Source organism: Geospiza fortis, unplaced genomic scaffold, assembly GCF_000277835.1.
Source record: "Geospiza fortis unplaced genomic scaffold, GeoFor_1.0 scaffold27, whole genome shotgun sequence".
Lineage (NCBI taxonomy): Eukaryota > Metazoa > Chordata > Aves > Passeriformes > Thraupidae > Geospiza > Geospiza fortis.
The window spans coordinates 3,370,806-3,388,060 of NW_005054329.1; the positions used below are offsets into that span (position 1 = coordinate 3,370,806).

The 17,255-nt window shown below is 44.9% G+C and overlaps 1 protein-coding gene across 1 annotated transcript in view; it reads left to right on the top strand.

The window, feature by feature from the left end:
* Positions 1–17,255, top strand: part of BRD3 (bromodomain containing 3) — a 35,229-nt gene that overhangs the window by 2,036 nt on the left and 15,938 nt on the right. Inside the window, 6 exon segments of the mRNA XM_031057197.1 lie at positions 13,625–13,951; positions 14,629–14,766; positions 15,713–15,870; positions 16,767–16,787; positions 17,069–17,092; positions 17,191–17,255. The exon segment at positions 17,191–17,255 is cut by the window's right edge and continues 95 nt beyond it. Of these exon segments, the coding sequence (XP_030913057.1) occupies positions 13,751–13,951; positions 14,629–14,766; positions 15,713–15,870; positions 16,767–16,787; positions 17,069–17,092; positions 17,191–17,255 (607 nt within the window). The 5' untranslated portion in view covers positions 13,625–13,750.

Genomic DNA, 17,255 nt, shown 5'->3' on the forward strand with positions numbered 1-17,255 from the left:
ATGCTAAGATTGTGTATTTCTTTCTCTTTAGTCTGCACTGGATAAAAATACTTATGCTTATTTAGTGTTTTGAGACAATGTTTAATAAAAGGGTTGGGCAGGGGGTAACAGTCTTATACAATCTTCAGCATTAGCTTGATTGCAATATTGTCTCTCCAGTGCTGAGACAGTAGCTATTGCACTGAAAGGCTTTTTAGTTGTAGTGACCTATGCATGCAGAGTTGAAATTAAGAAAGAATGCACGTGCAATGTGAAGTGTCTGAGGGGTGCTTTCAAAGCTGACTCTGGAGTGTTTGTTCTGTTATCTTCAAATAAAAACTAGGCTTCTGGAAATAAAACTGGTGTCACATAAGCACCAAAGTGCTTACAAAAACTTTAGTTCTTGTCATTTAGTAAGTATTTAGAGGAGAAGCATGTTGAAGGCTGAGTTCCAGCTCAGTAAGCGTGCTGGGGAGCTTGCCCTTGCAGTGTCTGTCTTTAAGGAAGGCTGATTTTATTATTAGTCAGTGTCTGCAAATGCAAATGTTTCTGGGGGCTTCCTAGCTGCTTGTGTCTTTGCACTGCTGGGTACAGTGACACAAATCACAGTTCTTAATAATCTTGCAAGAGGCCTCTTTGCTGAGTTAAGAACTGTGTGTTTAAAACTCATCTCTTAGGATGGAGTGAGTCTAATGGGGGTTTTTGGTATCCTCAAACCTCACTTGCAGGCCAGGGGTGCCTGCCTGAGCTGAGGGTCTCTCCCTGTGAGGCTGAAGGCAGTGCACACTCTGGGCTGGGGCTTCCCAGAGTTTTCCCAGAAACATCTTTTGCCTGCTGCATGTTCTGAATGATGCTGTTTAATATTTACCATTTCCCTTGGAGGGGAGGCACTTGTGCAGTGGGGTGTGGGTTTCCAGCCAAGCCCTGTTGCACTCCTAGAATCTCACTCCTCCTCCCGGGAGTAATCTGGGAGCCTGATCTCTCTTGTTGACAGCACAAACAACTTGGGAGTCAAATCCCTCTCCTCGGCAGCAGCTGAGTGATGTACTGAGGTCTCATATTTCAAAGGCTTAATTACTTTTACAAAATATATTACTCTGTCTTCTTTGGTAAGCTATCAGGTGCTTTCAGCACAGGCAGAGCTACACTTTGCTAAATAAATGAACAGAGAGTGTTTTGCATCTCAGTGTTGTTGATTGTTTCTCTTTAATCCTGGTTGCTCCTTCTTTGCTAATTTGCAAAATTTATTAATCCTCAGTGGGTTTCCCAATCATTACGATGAGACATATGTTTTGTTTTGTACATGGTGTTGGTTTTTTTTGGATTTGGCTTTGCTTTATTTCAATTTGCCACGTTATTCTTTAGTAGTAGCCCAGAACCCTGTTGCAAGCAGTGGAGTTGTGGGAGTTGGGAGGGAGCCATTGTGTGCTGTGCTGCTCAGTGAGCTGTCAGGACATTTTGGAAGGGTCTGTGCATCTCCAGCTTTTCATTCCACAGGATCTTACTGCGACATGGGGGTTGTTTTGTCAATCATTAGTGCTTGTTGGAAGTGAAAAACTTTCTGTGGCACACTTAACTCTTTAACCCACTTGTTGCTAAAGCCACTGTTGGAAGGATGTAAATTCTTCTGGAGAGCAGTGCAGAAATTCTCTGTAATGTGCTGTGTGTTCTAGTAGTCCTTTTCCTTTCTTCTTGATTAGATACTGTCTGAAGAAACCACTCACCTCTATTTTGGGTTCCTTATGCACCTTTCCAGGCCTTGGTCTCTTTTCAGCAGATGTTGTCATATTTGGAAGGGTTTCAGCAGCGTGGATGACCTGGTCAGAGGAGTTTGTTTTTCTTCTTTCCTGGGAGCAGGGTTTTCTCCTCTCCACCAGTATTGCAACAGGTGTAGCAAAAACAATCTGAGGTGAAATTTCTGTGCTTGAGGGACAGATCTGGAAGAAATTTCCCTGTGTGCACTGATCCCATTTACTGTCAAACCTTGAGATTTAGACTCGGATGTGATTGACACTGGTCTGCTTTGGGAATAATCCTGTTTGCTGCTGCCTTTTCTTTAAAGAGAGAGAAGCAGGGGCAGGAAAGGATTGCTATTCCACTGTTGTGGTTTACACTTGGAGAGCTTTCCTGACACAGCTGCACTGCCATCCATGCAGACCATGCACTGGCACAGAGCTGAGATGTTCTTCATTGTGACTGACTCTCCTGCAGTAACCAAACCCTGCTTGAATTGAAGAGAATGCACATTTCTCCTTCTGGTACTTTGTCTTTTCAACTGCTCGGCTCATCCTTGTGTAACATCACAGAGGGTGCCTGGTTGGGGATCTCCCTTTCTCAAAACCCATCGATATGGCCATGCTGAGATAAATCTGTCTTCTAAAACTGCCCTGATCCATTGGTTTGGCTATAAGCAAGTGCAGAGTTTGCAGTCCAGAGCTGTTTGCTGGGAGGGGCTGTAGGATGTAGCTGCCTTTTTGCTTACCAAGGCTGGTTTAGGAACTGTGTTTTGCTGTGAGCTGTAGTGAAAGTGGTAAATGGAGCACATGTGTAAGAATTGTCTGAGTTTAGTGGAGAATGCTGTTCCTTCCTGGAAAGCATTGCTTTTTGCTGTTCCTTCCTGGAAAGCACTGCTTTTTACAGCTTTTCTGTTGCTGCTACAGTTGTGCTCAGGGTCTATGAAATAATGTTGAAGTGCAGCACTTCAGTGAAGAGAGAGGGAATGTTCCTCTGAGTTTCCCCTGGAGTAATTGCTTGCCTGAGTGAGTGGGAGTGTTATGGATCAGCCAGTGTGCTGAAAGTGTATTCCTGTCCTGGGCAGGGAAAGCCACATGGGAATCCATTGGGATACTTGTGTCCACACTGCCATGGTCATATTTCCTTGGACTTGAGCTTCATCCATATGCAGGAGCTCTGAGCAGCTTAGGACTTGTCTAAGCCGTGGGTGCTCTCAGCAGGAGCTGTGCTGGGGAGGCTGTGTCCTTCTGTCCATCTGCCCTCAGCACTGTTCCCTGGGGGTCTGAGGCAGTAGGGAGCACCTTCCCCCCTTTTCCTGAATCAGCAGCCTCTGATCCCTGCATAGGGAGGGGTAACTTCAAGGTCCAAATTTTTCCTTTTATTTTTTACAGACCGTTTGGGGATTTAATTCAAGCTCAGAAACTGCTTTGATGCTCTCTAAGGGAGCAACAGCGGCTTAACTACCACAGTTTGTTCACACCTCAGCTGACCTGGAACTTCCTTGCATAGCTGAGCAAGTTTATGGATCTACCCAACCTTAGCAAAATCACTTTTCATCGGAAGTAGTAGAGCCCATAGAGCCTTTTGTGCTTGTGTGGCTGTGTTTGCTTTAAGTTAACACACGGAGTTATTCCGGGACAATGTGCTTGTTCAAACACAGGGCACTTCAATTGCTTTGGAAACAGATAAAGCCAAGCTGGTGGCAGTGTGCACAGGGGATGAGTGGTGGTCTTAAATGGGAGGGTGACTGCTGGAACAAATGGCTGCTCTGCCTGCAGGGCTGTAGTAATTCCCTTGGTGTGTGGGGGCTCTTACCCTGCCCCATTAGCAGCTCTAACGTTACTGTGGCTCAGCTAACAAGCAGTATATTTATGTCATGGTAATTCAATCCCTTTCATTTCATCCTTCATCCCCTTAAACTGACTTGATTGTTGTGTATTGATTTTAGGTGGACTTTGCATGGGAAAGGTGCAGTGTTGTAGTTGTAAACCCAGAGCATGATTTAAACCAGTGGCAGCTCATCCATTTTTACTACACTTGTAATGCTTTTTGTCCTGAAATTAACTGTTCTTTTTGAAAATAGTAACTTTAAATACGTAACAACAAATTTAAAAGTTAAGTAGGAGAAAGTGTTGGAGCACAAGAGGGGAGGTTGTTGATGAAGATATTTTCTCTAATGAATCACTTTAGTTCTGCTCTGTACAGTGGAATGCTTCAAACAAGTTAACAGATGGGTCTGGGTCTGTTTATTAGAAGTCTGTCGATGTTTGCATGGAGCTGCCCCTAAGGAGAACATCTGTAGCACTTGCAAATCATATTAATAATGCTGATATATGGCCTTGCAGAACTGGTGGTGTAAGGGAGAACTGCAGTGTAAGTTCTTGGCTCCACAGAGCAGGAAACAACCCTTTAAATAGGTAATACAGAGGAATTAAGTGCTATTTGCAAGGGCTCTGTATTTTATACTTTACTCAGAGTACTTTTTGTACTTAATTTTGTAAAGAGGAGGTGATCTTCCTGTTTCTGTAGCCTCTTTAAAACTCAGCTGGAAGTGGAATTTGACTGTATCTAACCCCCCCTCCCTAACAGGTGCCACTAAAGACTTTTTGGGTGTTGTGGTTTATCTTTTAGAAATGTTTCTAAAGAGTGCTGCAGTGTGGGCAAAGGGATAAAGCAGATGGCAGTTTTAGCTTTGCACTTTCTTCCAATGACAAGGAGTGTTGTACTTAGTCAAGAATTTGTTTCCAGAAATCCCAGTAATGGTATTTGAACAACCTGTAAATACAAGTTCCTTTGTGCTCTTGATTATTTTTCTCCCCTTTCTTTAAAATTGGTGCAACCATAACACTGAGAAGGGGTTAATCTATAAAAGCGTGGGAAAAGGCTAATGACTTTAATTGCAGATGGCAGTGGAAATATTGATATCCCCATTTTCCAAGTGGAGGATAACCAGCCTGCAGCCTGGGGTGTCAGACCTGTCAGCAGGCTGGCTTGTAGCAGGAGTTTTTGTAATTCTGTGCAGGTACAGCAGATGCTCAGAGATGCTCTGCCCAGCAGGGAAGTAGTTGAGCTCTTGTGGCTTTTTCTTTTCCTTTTTTTAGACTTTTCTTCAAAAAGCTTTCTGTCCAATAATCTCTCTTTTTGGAAATCAAAGTGCAGAGAAGGAAACAACCATGACAAAAGCTGTTGTGGAAAGGCTCTGTGTCCTTTATTCACTGTATGCTGAATCAAACAGTGAGTTTGAGGCTTTTCCTTGTGCTCTAAAAGTACACAGAGCACTATAGGCTGATTAAAAAGAGGAAGGGCTGACTTTTTCAGGACTCAAATGTTTAACTGTGCACATCACATCCTTTAAAAAGCAGAAAACTAGGGTGTAGACGTAAAATAATCCCATTAGGAGTTCTGGACCCTGTATGGGTGTTGCCACGTTCTGCTTTACTGGCTGTACCTAAATGCTGCTGCTGTGCATGCCTTGTCTGAAACTTGGGACAGGGCCAGAGTGTGTGGGTTTTTTTGTTCTCATTTCAGTTAGTTTGGTTTGTTTTTAATAATTTATCTGAAATACAGTGTGTTGACCTGAAATTGGCAAAATGGTTTGCTGGAGTCACAGGATGAATGGTCAGGAGTGTCACTGTTGGAGAAGAGAGGCTGTGAAGGAATAGGGGAAATGTGGGGAATCAGATATGGAGGCAGAGCCTTGAAGGAGATGGGTTATGATGCTTTAGCTTGTAGTTCAGAAAAGTAGTCTGGGTGTGATCCAGCATTTAACAGCAGCCTGTGGTCAATCGCATTTTTAAACTGCATGAAACAGGGAACTTCTGTCTCCTCATTCTATTCATCCCTCCTTTCTCTTACTGACTTTCTCTGTGTTTTGTTTTCTCCCAGAGGGTGTAGGTTAGCTGCCTGTTTCCTCCTGCAGTTTATCTGCTCGGTAGTATTTATATCTGTTTCCATCCACCAATTTTGTTTCCTGAAGGAATACAAGCAGAGGCAGCCCCAGGCTGACTTCTGTTGGAGCCACTGAGTATCAGGTTAAGACTATTCAGCATTATCATCCAGTTCTGAAATGATGAACAGCCTCAGCCTGCTGCTTGTCACCGGGGTGGTGTGTCCAGGATGGACCTGTTGCTCCTGCACTTTTAGCTGGGTGATTTCTTCTTAACAGCTCTCAGCAAGTAAGATTTTTCTTTTGCTCCATGTGCATTTTCTGGTGGCTGGGCAAGCAGGAATTCAGAGATTCCTTGCCGCTGAGATCTGTTAGAAGCAAGTTCAAGCTGAAGGAACGTCAGTTTGTCACACAGTTTGTCTCCCACTTTGAGAACAGTTGGTGATGCTGATGTGAAGGATGCTCAGAAAGGGTGACTGTGGTTCAAACCCAGGTGAGGAAATGGATTTGTAGTTCTGGTTGTCCTTGAAGTGTGGATTTGAATGCAAAACCAGAGGTGAGTAGAAGTGGAAGAGTGGATTCTGTCCCTCTGTGAAGCTTAAAGTGATAGTAATTCCAGAAACAGAGAGAGGTGGAATAACAAAGAAGGCAGCCAGCAGGACAATATTTGTGCCAGTTCTGAGTTTTTAGAATTGGCCAGCCTGCAGAAGCTGTGACTGAGTCTGTGGAGTTGTTTGCTGTGCCCTTCAGCAAGCCTTGAATTTGGGGGTCACCAGAAGTTTTCCTCTCCTTGGCCAACCTTCATGTAAACATGGAGGTTTTTCTTGATTAGGTTGCAATTTCTTTTTGTGCTCTTTTAGGAAACGTGATGGCAGAGAACAGGATCTCCATGCTCCTGCACCCCTTGCCCTTGTGCACTGGGATTTCTCTTGCTGGGATTCTGTTCTGCTGCAGGGCTGGGGGGCACTGACTCCCTCAGCTCTCCCAGCTATTGTGACTGAGGCAGTGGCAGCACCCACACTTGTGATCAGCCTCACAGGAGTCTCCAGCCCCAGATGTGCAGCACTGAACCTCCCTTGTCATTTTACCTCTTTCTAACAGCTAGAATAGTGATTGACTCAGGTAGAGAAACCACAAAGTGTGCAGAGCTTAAGTTTGTTCCTGCCTGTGCTTAAATCTTCCTTAGAAAGAGGTTTATCTTGATTGACCAATTAGTTGTATCTTGCAGGTGATAAGTCTGCAAAGCCCTCTGTGGTGAGGTGCTGAGCCACAGAGACCTTGCAGCTGAGTGAGAGGGGAAAGCTGCTGAGCAATTTGCAGGATCAGGCTTGAAGTGGTTCCTGAGTCCCAGAGGACTGTGCTGCTGGCTGTGCTGTGGTTTGCACTGCACTCCCAGCGTGCCCTCAGCCACATTCCTGCCTCCCTGAGCTCTCCTGCCCCTCGTCCTGCTCCTGACACGTTGAGAGCATGGATGGTGTGTGGCCATGTGCCAGCACCTTCCTAGTGCTTCCTTTTTGCCTGATGTCCTGGGCTGCAGGGCTTTTGGGGGGCTGCAGTCACGCCTACAGGTGATAGGAATTGCCTGCCAAATAAGTGTGCAGTGCACTGGATAGGAGGGAAAATCTGCTCTAAGCAGGATGTTTTCCCTGTAAATTTTGGCTGTCTGGCTTCTCCCTGGCTCTGCCCCCGTTAGGTGCTGTGGGTTCAGCCCTGTGGGTCACACAAGGTAATTCCATTGCATCTCCACCTTTCCCTTTGGGGGAAAAATGGCACGAGCAGAGTCTGCCCAGACATGTGGTTATCCCAAACACTTCACTTGCTATGCCAAATCTCTTATGTAAAAGCCCAACAGTTTTTTTTTCCATTGCCATAAAGGTGTAATTTGTGTATCTTGTGAGAGGCACAAGCACCAGCATTTTCCTGATAAGCACCTACCCATTCCCATCCTGCTGATTTGGATGTGCAAGCCACCAGCTACTCCAAGTACTCTGGAACCTGTTCATAGATTTTATTTATTACAGCTAAGCATTAAGTTAACTTTTCCATGATAGGCCACCCAGTTAATTTGCTGAAATACCTCCTGGCTGATTTTTTGCAAGTTCAGTTCAGCATATCTGAGTCCAGACCTTACTGCAGTCAGGTCTCAAAGCCAGCTGAGCTCCTGCAGTCAGGAATCCAACACAGAGTGAGCTGTGTAACCACTCACTTTTCCTTCCTCTCGTAGCCTTTTTAACAAAACCCTGTAACTCAGGAGCTTGCACAAAACCAACATAGTCCGAGTTGAAATTTGCCTCTGTGTTTTCCACAAAAAGCAGGGCAGGAAGAGATGTCCAGGGGTCATTCTGTCCTCCCCAGTGCAAAGGAAGGTCAACCATGCCTAATTCATTACTGACATTGGTCACTTAAAACTGTTCTCCAAGCCAAATTCAAAGCTATGAAAATCAACTTGGTTTAGTGTTAAACATCACTCCCTGCCCTTGAAACTGCAGCCTTTAGAAATCAGTTGAGCCCCATTTGGTTTCTGCGTGACATGCAGCTAAATTCCTGCTCAGACTTGATCAGAAGGTGCTTCCTGTAGCATTAGTGACTTGGGGGAGAGAAATACTCAAATTATCAGAAAGTCCATCACTTTATTTGAGGTGCCTAACAGTGTTTATAAGTCTCCAGTGCTTTTATTAAAGTAACTTCTGGCTATCCCTGGATTTGAAGGCATCTCATCAGAGATCTTACAGCCGCATGATTTGCAGGGAGCACTGAGTAGGCATCAAAACTGAAGACCCCTGAAATTACCAGTTACTCCTGGCTGATTCCTACCTACTGGTTAGGCTCCTTACTGAGGAAACACCTGCTCTTATAATAGCCAAGGAGAGACCAAGGGTAGGAAAGCCATCTGCATAATCTAATGAGCATTAAACCAACCAAGTCAAAAGCCAAGGAACTGACTTAATCTGCTGTGATCTTTTCCCCTCCCTCGTGCAGAGGTGAGCTCAGGACACAGTTGCATCTCCCAGTCTCAGGATGTTACTAGGGCGGTGCTCAAAATAATATGCATGAAAAGCAAATCTGTGAAGTGTGGAATTAATGATTTGGGAGACAGCAAGGATGGCTGAATGGACTTTCAGAGTGCTGCAGTGTGCCACAGGGGCACTGCAAGCCAAATTCCCAGCTCCTGCAGTGAAGCAAAGTGTAAATCCCAGTGTCTTGAGGGGGTGGCATGTTGTGTGTAGTGTGTCTGTCTGCCAGGGCAGGGTTGGCTGATAAAGCAGCTCGTCTGTCCTCAAGTCTTGCTCTCAAATTGCACATCCCTTGTGCTTGAAGACACCATCCCTGCTGACATGTTAGTAGGTACTGAAAGCTGCCTGAAGTTCAGTTCCTGTGTGGGGCTGGGAAGGGAAGGCAAAGGAGGAGGAAAAGGAGGCAACCACAAGTTTTGTTTCCTTCTGAGAAGACTGATGTAGCCCTTAATTTCTAAAGCCACAGAATGAAATGGGTACAACCCTCATTAATAACCTTACTTGACTTTGTATTGAGGTTCAGTAGTGCTAAACCTTTCCTACAGACAAAGTCAGGGCAAGATGACCAAGGCTGGGCTGCTTCTCTCACATGGTGGCAAATCTGACCAAACTTCCAACTGTTGGGAAAAAAGAGACTGAGAATCTGCTTTGGAGGCTGCAAGGAGCCAATGTAGGGGAGCAATGCTTGGAGCAACAGCTTGGAGGGCACTGCTCTGATTGCCCTGCTGGCAAATTTTGAGTCTGGCTGCTGACTGGGGGTCTCTGGGCAAGTCACCTCACCGTGGTGTAAAGTGTGAGTTGTGAGCAGCAGCCCTTTGAGGAATGAGCAGGGTCTTTGTGTGTGCAGAGTGTGAACTGCTAAGGGACCTTGGTCTCTGCCCAGCCTCTGTGTGCTACTGTGATGTAAATAAAAATGTGCAGATAACAACGAGGTCAAGGAACATCTCTCAAACTCGATAATTTTCCCTGATGGGAAGATTTATGTGGCTGTTTCTTTGCCGAGCTGGAATTCTGCCAGATTTTGATCAATGTCCAAGTAACCACGCAGAAATACTATACCAAGGAGGGAGGAAAACCAAGGAGTTGTTGGACTGCCAGGCTACCATAAAGCTCACTGTAAGTTTGCAATCAAAACAAACCCCATCGGGGCCTGCACGGGAGCAAAGATCCGTTAAACGCTGGGCACTGCCAAAGGAAGTGGCAGAGCCGTTGGCTGGAGCAGCAGGAGAGCTGGCACACTGCACACTTCATGGGCTTCAGAGCTGCTTTTAAAATAGTCCCCACCACTGCAGACAGGAAAATGTTCTCCTGCTAGTGCAGGGAATTATTGACATGTTTTCTCCATGCCAGCTGTCTCTCCGCTGACTGACCCTGTGTGAGGGATTCAATGGAAGAAAGGTTTTTTTAAAAGAAAAAATCCATCCAACCTAGCTGGGTTTTTTGATGCCTGGTTTGTCACACTGAGCAGAAAAAGACTTAAACTCCAGGACTTAAAACCTCATTTCTTTGAAGTTTTGGGGTTTGTTTTTAATTACTATCTCAAACTGAATAAGAAGGAAGAAGCAGTGTTCACTCCTTGTGTATGACAGCACTTTAGAGTGTATTTTAAACTTGCAATATCAAAACCACCTGTGCAGACAGAGAAATCAAGAATAGCTCCTGCTATTTGAATAGGCCTGAGGAGCAGGATAAGTAGTGATTTAAAAATTAAAATTTAAGAAGATATTATTGCAGGGTTAAAAGAAGTCTCACCTTAGCCCCTCACTGGAAGGTGCACATGGTGTCTGGTTTTGGCAGTCTGCACTCCAGGCTTGTACAGTACCTTGTACAGTGATGTCCTGAGTCCCTGTCCCTCATAATTTCAATATTTATTGATACCAGTGCAGTTTCAGAGGGTGCTGGAGTGCTTAGACAAGAGCTGTGTAGTTCAATTCTACCTGTAGTTATGGCAGAATTTGTAAAAGCTTGCCTAATTTTTGTCTGTGGGTCTACTAAAGTGTCCTCTTGGGTGATTTGTGTGGTAATTTGGGATGTCAGATGGTCAGGGCTCTCACTTCCCTGACTTAATAAATGATGTTTCACATGGACTAGATTTCTTAGCCATTAATTTATCTTTAATTCAAAGTCATTGCCTTTTGGACATTTTCAAAGCATTTTTACCCTCATCTTCCAGATTTCTCATAGTCCTGCTTTTTACATTCTTAAAGATGATGCCATTTTGAGTTTTTGAAGGTAAAGGAATGGCTGTAGAAGCAAATTCTTAGTTTTAAAAATTACAAAGTGAACCAATATCGAAGCAGCCTCCCCAGCAAATGGTGAGGAAGCTGCTGGACCAAGGGTTAAAGGTACAGTGAGGCACATTAAAGCTTTATTTATGGCAGGACAGTACTTCCAGTGCTGCCAGATAGTCCAGGTAGCTATTTCTGTCTTCTGCAGGATCCAGCAGGTCAATGCCAATGCTGCTGGGAGGTTTGGAGCCACTTTTGGGTGTAAAACCCAGTGTGTTGGAGCATGGAAGTTAAAGAGGAGCGGGGAACTGACCAAGTTGGCTGTCGTGGTTCTGCCCCTCCTTGTTTTGGTAATGTTCTTAATTAAAATCCTTTCTGAGTTATGTCACTGATGACTGTTCCATGCTTTTATGTGGACTGTACAAGCCTTGTTTAAACTTGAGGATCAAAATGGCCCCGTGGGGAGGCAGTGCCCATGCCAGAGAGTTTTCTCTGCTGGGTGGGACAGAAAGGAGCTGCCACTATCTCCATGGCACAGATGAGGAGCTGTGGGGTGAAGATACTGAAAGCCTTGGCTAAGATCAGGGAGAAAAAGTCTGAGAGAGGTAGGAGCTATGGATCTGTGGTTTGTTGAATTACAGTTCTGGGATTTAATATCAATTAATTAAAAGTCCTTATCAAATTGGAGTTTGAGAGGTAGGACATGAGGAAATTGAAATGAAAAGAGACTCATATTTAGCCTCAGGTTATTTAAAGGGAAGACTTAAGTTACACTTCATAGTTTCAAACTTACGACCCAAATGCTGTCTAGCAGTAGGAATTGCTCTCTGTGGGTCTTTTATTTCCCCTCAATCCTTGCACTGGATTCAGTTTGTTAATCAAGAAGACAGCAAACAAAATGTTTCAGTGGTGGTCACCAGGGACCTGCAGCCAGCCTTGCATTCTCTGCGATGATGGATGTTGCTCAGAAACCTGAATCCATGCAGGGAGCTCCCCAGAAGGAGACTGAATGAAACTTCCTAATTATCCTTTTTTTATTGTTTTTAAATCTTGGTCTATTTACCCCCCTTGATCTGAAGACTGAATTTTGCAATATTTCTGCTGCTGCTTTGACTTGATGGAACACTGGGAGAAAATCCTTCCCCAGATCTGAAATCCCAAATAACATTCTAGTTATGAAATTCCTCGTCCAGGGGATGCCAGCACCCCTTTTGGCTGCTTGGTGATCATCCTGCCTGTCACCAGCAGCATGAGCACATGAGAAACCAGTCCTTTTGGAACTAAGCTGGGCTCCTGAGTTATCAAAAAACAGGGACCAGAAGCCTGATTCTGGAGCTATACAAGAGTCCTACTGGCATTTTTCTCCATCCTTGGAATGTAGTGGGTGTTGAACAAATGGTGGCAGCATCAGAGCTGAACTTGGCTGTTGCCTGCACAGATAATCACATGTATTCACACAGGGGTTTGGTTTAGGTTTTTAGCAGTTCCCTCCCTCTCTGCTGCAGATCTGTTTGTTTGTACACAGCTATTTTGGTAAAATTTCCCCAAGTTAGGTATGTGTTTACTTTTTGCCTTCATCTAATCAGCAGCTCACAGGGTAAGTTGTTGTTCTATATTTAGCCCAGATATTCAGTAGAGATGATTAGTGCTGTATTAATGCAGAGGTTTTTGGGTTTTTCCTAGGATGTCTCCCTGCTTTTTCATTCCTTCTGTCCCTGCTCATGTTTCTCTGTTCAACCAAGAAGTGTATGTCAGAATATTTGTATGGCTTTCTAAACATATTTGAAATAATTTGCCTCTGGAAAGTGATTGTGGTCTGTTTGCCATGAGAAGAGTAGCTGCAGTCCTGATGTGAGCTGAAATATCCAATGTTTATGGAAGATGACATAGCAAAGCTGTTTACCATATGCTACACAAGGCTCAGTGATACTGGGCTATTTTTACCTCTGCAGTTTGCAGAGGGAAAACCAGAATACAACAATGCAATTTATGTATTCTCCTCTATTTCAAATGTGTCTTTGAGAGAGAACGTGACAGCACTGTCTGAGCCAGGTCACGGGATATCAGTGTAACACCAGTTATTATCTGAGCCTGGATCTCTAAACTTCAATATAAAACTGGGGTCAAAACCAGTCAGGTGCATGTAGTAAGAGGCATAATAAGACATTTATGAGATTCAAAGTGCAGATCACTTCAAGTTGGGATGTTTCTGGTGACACCTTTCACTCTCAGCAGTTCACAGCGTCTCCCTCTGCCCCTTCTTTCATTTCCCTGGACTGAGGTCCTCTGGCAGCTGCTGGCTGCTCTTCATTGTGGGATTTCAGACTGCCCCTTGCACCAGAGCAGAGCCCTGTGGGCTGACTGGGGGCCAGGCAGCATGGGTCTGGAGACAATGCAGTTCAGTTGGCATGGAGCTGGAAGCTATGGGTTTAGCAGCTTGTATCAGTGCATTCATGGAGTCTGCATTGCATCCTAACTGTGCTCCCTGAGCAGATTCTTAGGTTGCCCCGAGTGTTTTCTTGACATGAAGATGCTCTCTGAGCCAACTAAAGCAAGAACTAGTCCCATGGAGCTTGCTGTGTCTCTGCAGGCTTTGAATTTGGGAGTTGCTGTTCCATTGTCTCTTGGGTCTTGCACTGTTCCCATCTCCACGATAAATTGTGCCACAGGAACAAAGCCAGTGGGGTAAAGAGCCTGAGATTAAGTATTGTCCACAGAAGAAATATCTCAACCTGCCTGCTTCAAAAATCTCTATTTACACCCTTCCCTCTTTCTCTGTCTAGTTTGATCTAGGTTGTATGGTTGCACCCTGGAAATGGGATGTCAGTCCCATTCAGGGAGCATAAAGGAAGAAAGAAAATCTCCCCGTTGCTGCCGCAGTGACAGCGAGTGAGAGCCCGAGCAGGAAGATGTCGGCAGTCGCCTCAGCCATCCAGGCTCCTCAGGGCCCCGTGAATCCGCCGCCTCCAGAGGTGACAAATCCCAACAAACCTGGCCGGAAAACCAACCAGCTGCAATATATGCAAAATGTTGTGGTGAAGACCTTGTGGAAGCATCAGTTTGCTTGGCCTTTCTACCAGCCTGTTGATGCAATTAAACTGAATTTGCCGGTACGTTTCTGTCATCTTCTCAGCATAGAAAGCTTTGTGGTGGTCAGGTCAGTTTTGGGATTGCTTAGAGGGGAACTCTCAGTGCCTGGGATTCCTTAGAGGGGAACTATCAGTGCCTGGGATTGCTTAGAGGGGAAATATCAGTGCCTGGGATGGTGTTGGGCTCAGCCAGTGGCTTCATGTGCAGCACAAAAGGCTTTGGTGCTCTAATCCAGAACAAGAAAATTACGCTGCACAGCCCTGCAGCATCCCCTAATCACAGCCTCTGCAGGTGCTCCAGACCAGCCCATGGAGAAACTGGGTTAACAGGTGGAAATCTTTTAAAGGCCAAAATGCTCTTAAAATTAGAGACTGGAACTTTGAGCATAGTTTTAGCCATCCCTGATAAACTTCTGTGAGTGCCAGAGGCAGCCTTTTGAAAAGGGAGGCACAAATGCTGATTCCCAGACTGGAGGTTGTGTGTTTTGGAGACAGGTTCATAATAATGCTAAGACTAAAAAGATACAAATTAGAAAATAAATTAATTTATATTTACAATTTACAATTTACATTTACAATTTCTGCATGCTGTGGTGGGGATGTTTTTTAGAAGGGGGATGAGGAGAAAGCAGGGGTTAGAGGGAGATGTGAACAAAACTGAATCAGAAGATGTAACATCTTCCCTGGTTTTCCAACAGGATTATCACAAAATAATTAAAAACCCCATGGACATGGGGACGATCAAGAAGCGCCTGGAACACAACTATTACTGGAGTGCCAGTGAATGTATGCAGGATTTCAACACCATGTTTACAAACTGTTACATTTATAACAAGGTAAAAAAACCCAGAAAAGCCTTTAGAAAACACCCACCTACCCCTGTTACTGTGCAGGTTTTGTGCAAGGCCAGTTCTGGGCCCTCCTTGTAAGGATTTGAAATGCCACTAATTGCAACCACGTTACTTGAAATGCACAAAGCTGTCTTTGTGCTGCCTCTTTCTTCCCCCAGACTAGTTACAATGGCAAATATGCCTTTTAATTATAGGTAGATTTCTGTTTTGGGGCTATGCAGCAAGTTTTTATTCCTTTTATTGTCAGTTAGGAGTTTTCTGGGATGAGCTGCACTTAATGCAGTGCTCTGCAGGTGTATTGAGGTGCTTTAATGCTGTGTGTTAGACTGTCTGGCACTGAATAGTATCTGTTAGCAGCAGAAAGGAGTTCAAGAATCATAATTCTGTTCTTTGACTCTTGTCTCCATAAATATGTTCATACTTACACACATTTAAATTGCTTTATTAATATTATTTTGGGTTTGGCTCGTTTGCTGTTTTGTTAGGTTGTTAAAATTCTTTGTGTTCTGTTTTCTCCAGTCATTTGTCATCATAGACCCAGACTGGAGAACAGCTGAAACAAACAAATTAATTAGTTTGAGCCACAGAATGTGTGTTTAGCCTCTTCCCTTGGACCTGCTGGCAAGCAGGGAAGGACAGCTCATCCGTTCCAGTTTGCTGCTTCCACACTGCTGCACTGGATACTGGTTTATCAGGCTCCTTCTGAACTCCTGATCATTCTCTGGATGCAGCACACTTAGGAGCTGTAATTATTGTATGCTAGAGCAGAATAGAAGAGCAGGAGAGTGGCAAGCAAGGAGGGAGAAGAGCTAATCTGTTTATTGTCAGCGTTTGAATACCATAATTTATTTGAAGGGCCTCAGTGTTTTCTAAGCTCACTGCTTCAGATATGTGAATGATACAACAAAGGTTCATATTCTTCTTTGTGCAGCCCACAGATGACATTGTCCTCATGGCCCAAGCCCTGGAGAAGATATTTCTGCAGAAGGTTGCCCAGATGCCTCAGGAGGAGGTGGAATTGCTACCCCCAGTTCCTAAAGGCAAAGGTCGCAAGCCCTCAGCGGGCACACAGAGCACAGGTAGGGATCCGTGCAGGGACAGGGGATGTTGGGAGCTGTTCCCGAGGCCTGGGCCACCTCCTGAGCTGATGGACTCTGCAGATGGTGGAGAGGCTGGGAAGGGAGAGCGTGGTCTCACAGTTAAAGCAGTGGGGAGGAAGGTGGGAGATGTCTGGGAGATGCTCACTCAGGGTTTCAGGGCTCGTGTGTCTCAAGGCCACGCTGCATTTGTCACACCAGTCTTGCCATCTGTGATTTACCCATCCAGGCAGCACTTCACGGAGAGAGGGCAGTGCTGTTGCTTCTCAATGCAAAGAAAACACCAAGATGGTCAGAAATGCCAGTCTGCTGCCAGTGCCAGAGCATGGCATGGAAAGTCTTTACAGATTTGGGTTTACACAGCTCACCCTGGGTCCTGGCAGAAATCTGGAACAGCAGAGACTTGGAGTCAAATTCTGCTAATTCCCTAAACCCTGTATGTTTTCCTATTGCACACATGGTTGCAACATCATAAAATTAAAGGATTTATTAAGTCATTGCAAAAGGCTACATACACCATTGCATATCAGTGGAAATTAAGTTTAGTTCAGCTTACCTAGAATTGATTTTAAATGGATTTAGGACTAAAATGTCCAAGCGTGGTAAAACAGTTCATAAAGGACCTTGTGTGGGCTGAGTTAAATGATCAGAGTAATTTTTTTCCCCTCTAAACAAGGTCTAATTGTTGCTCTGGGAAAGTCAATTGTTCCTCTGTTTTCCCACATTTCAGGTGCTAAATGGAGCTATAAATCTGCCCAAGCTCAGAGAAATTAATGATGATGTATCTTTTTATCAAAGGATGTTGAAACATAGAAGGAGGATTGCTACTTTGGTTATTAGGTAGTAGGCTTGTCCCCCTTTATGTTACACCACTAGGCAGGTTTTTAGCTGTGCAGCTGTAGCATCAGGGCCATCTGGATGCTAAAGCTCTACTGAGAATCATAAAATACGGAGTTGGAAGGCACCCAGAGGAATCACTGAGCCTAACTCCTGTCCTGCACAGCCCCAAGAATCCCACCCTGTGCACTGTGGCAAATCTGAAGTGCTTTGCACTCCTGGCTGCTCAGGTGGCTCAGGGCAGTGGTTGTTGCCATTTGCATGGTGTGAACACCTCCCACTGTTCCATCTCCTGCTCTTCTCCTGAGCTCAGTGCAGCTCTGGGAACATCCAAGGGGTGAAAGCTGTCCCAGAGCAACACGCACTCCATATGAAAAGCTGCAATTATTTCGTGTGTGGCTGACCGGTGTAACAGCACCGAGCAAATCCCACCGTGTCCTCTGTGCTCTCTCTGGGATCTCTCTGCCGAGTCCAGTTTGCTCCCAGTACTCTCCCAGCTGTAACCACGGGCGCCTTTCCCTTGCCAGGAGCGCAGCAAGC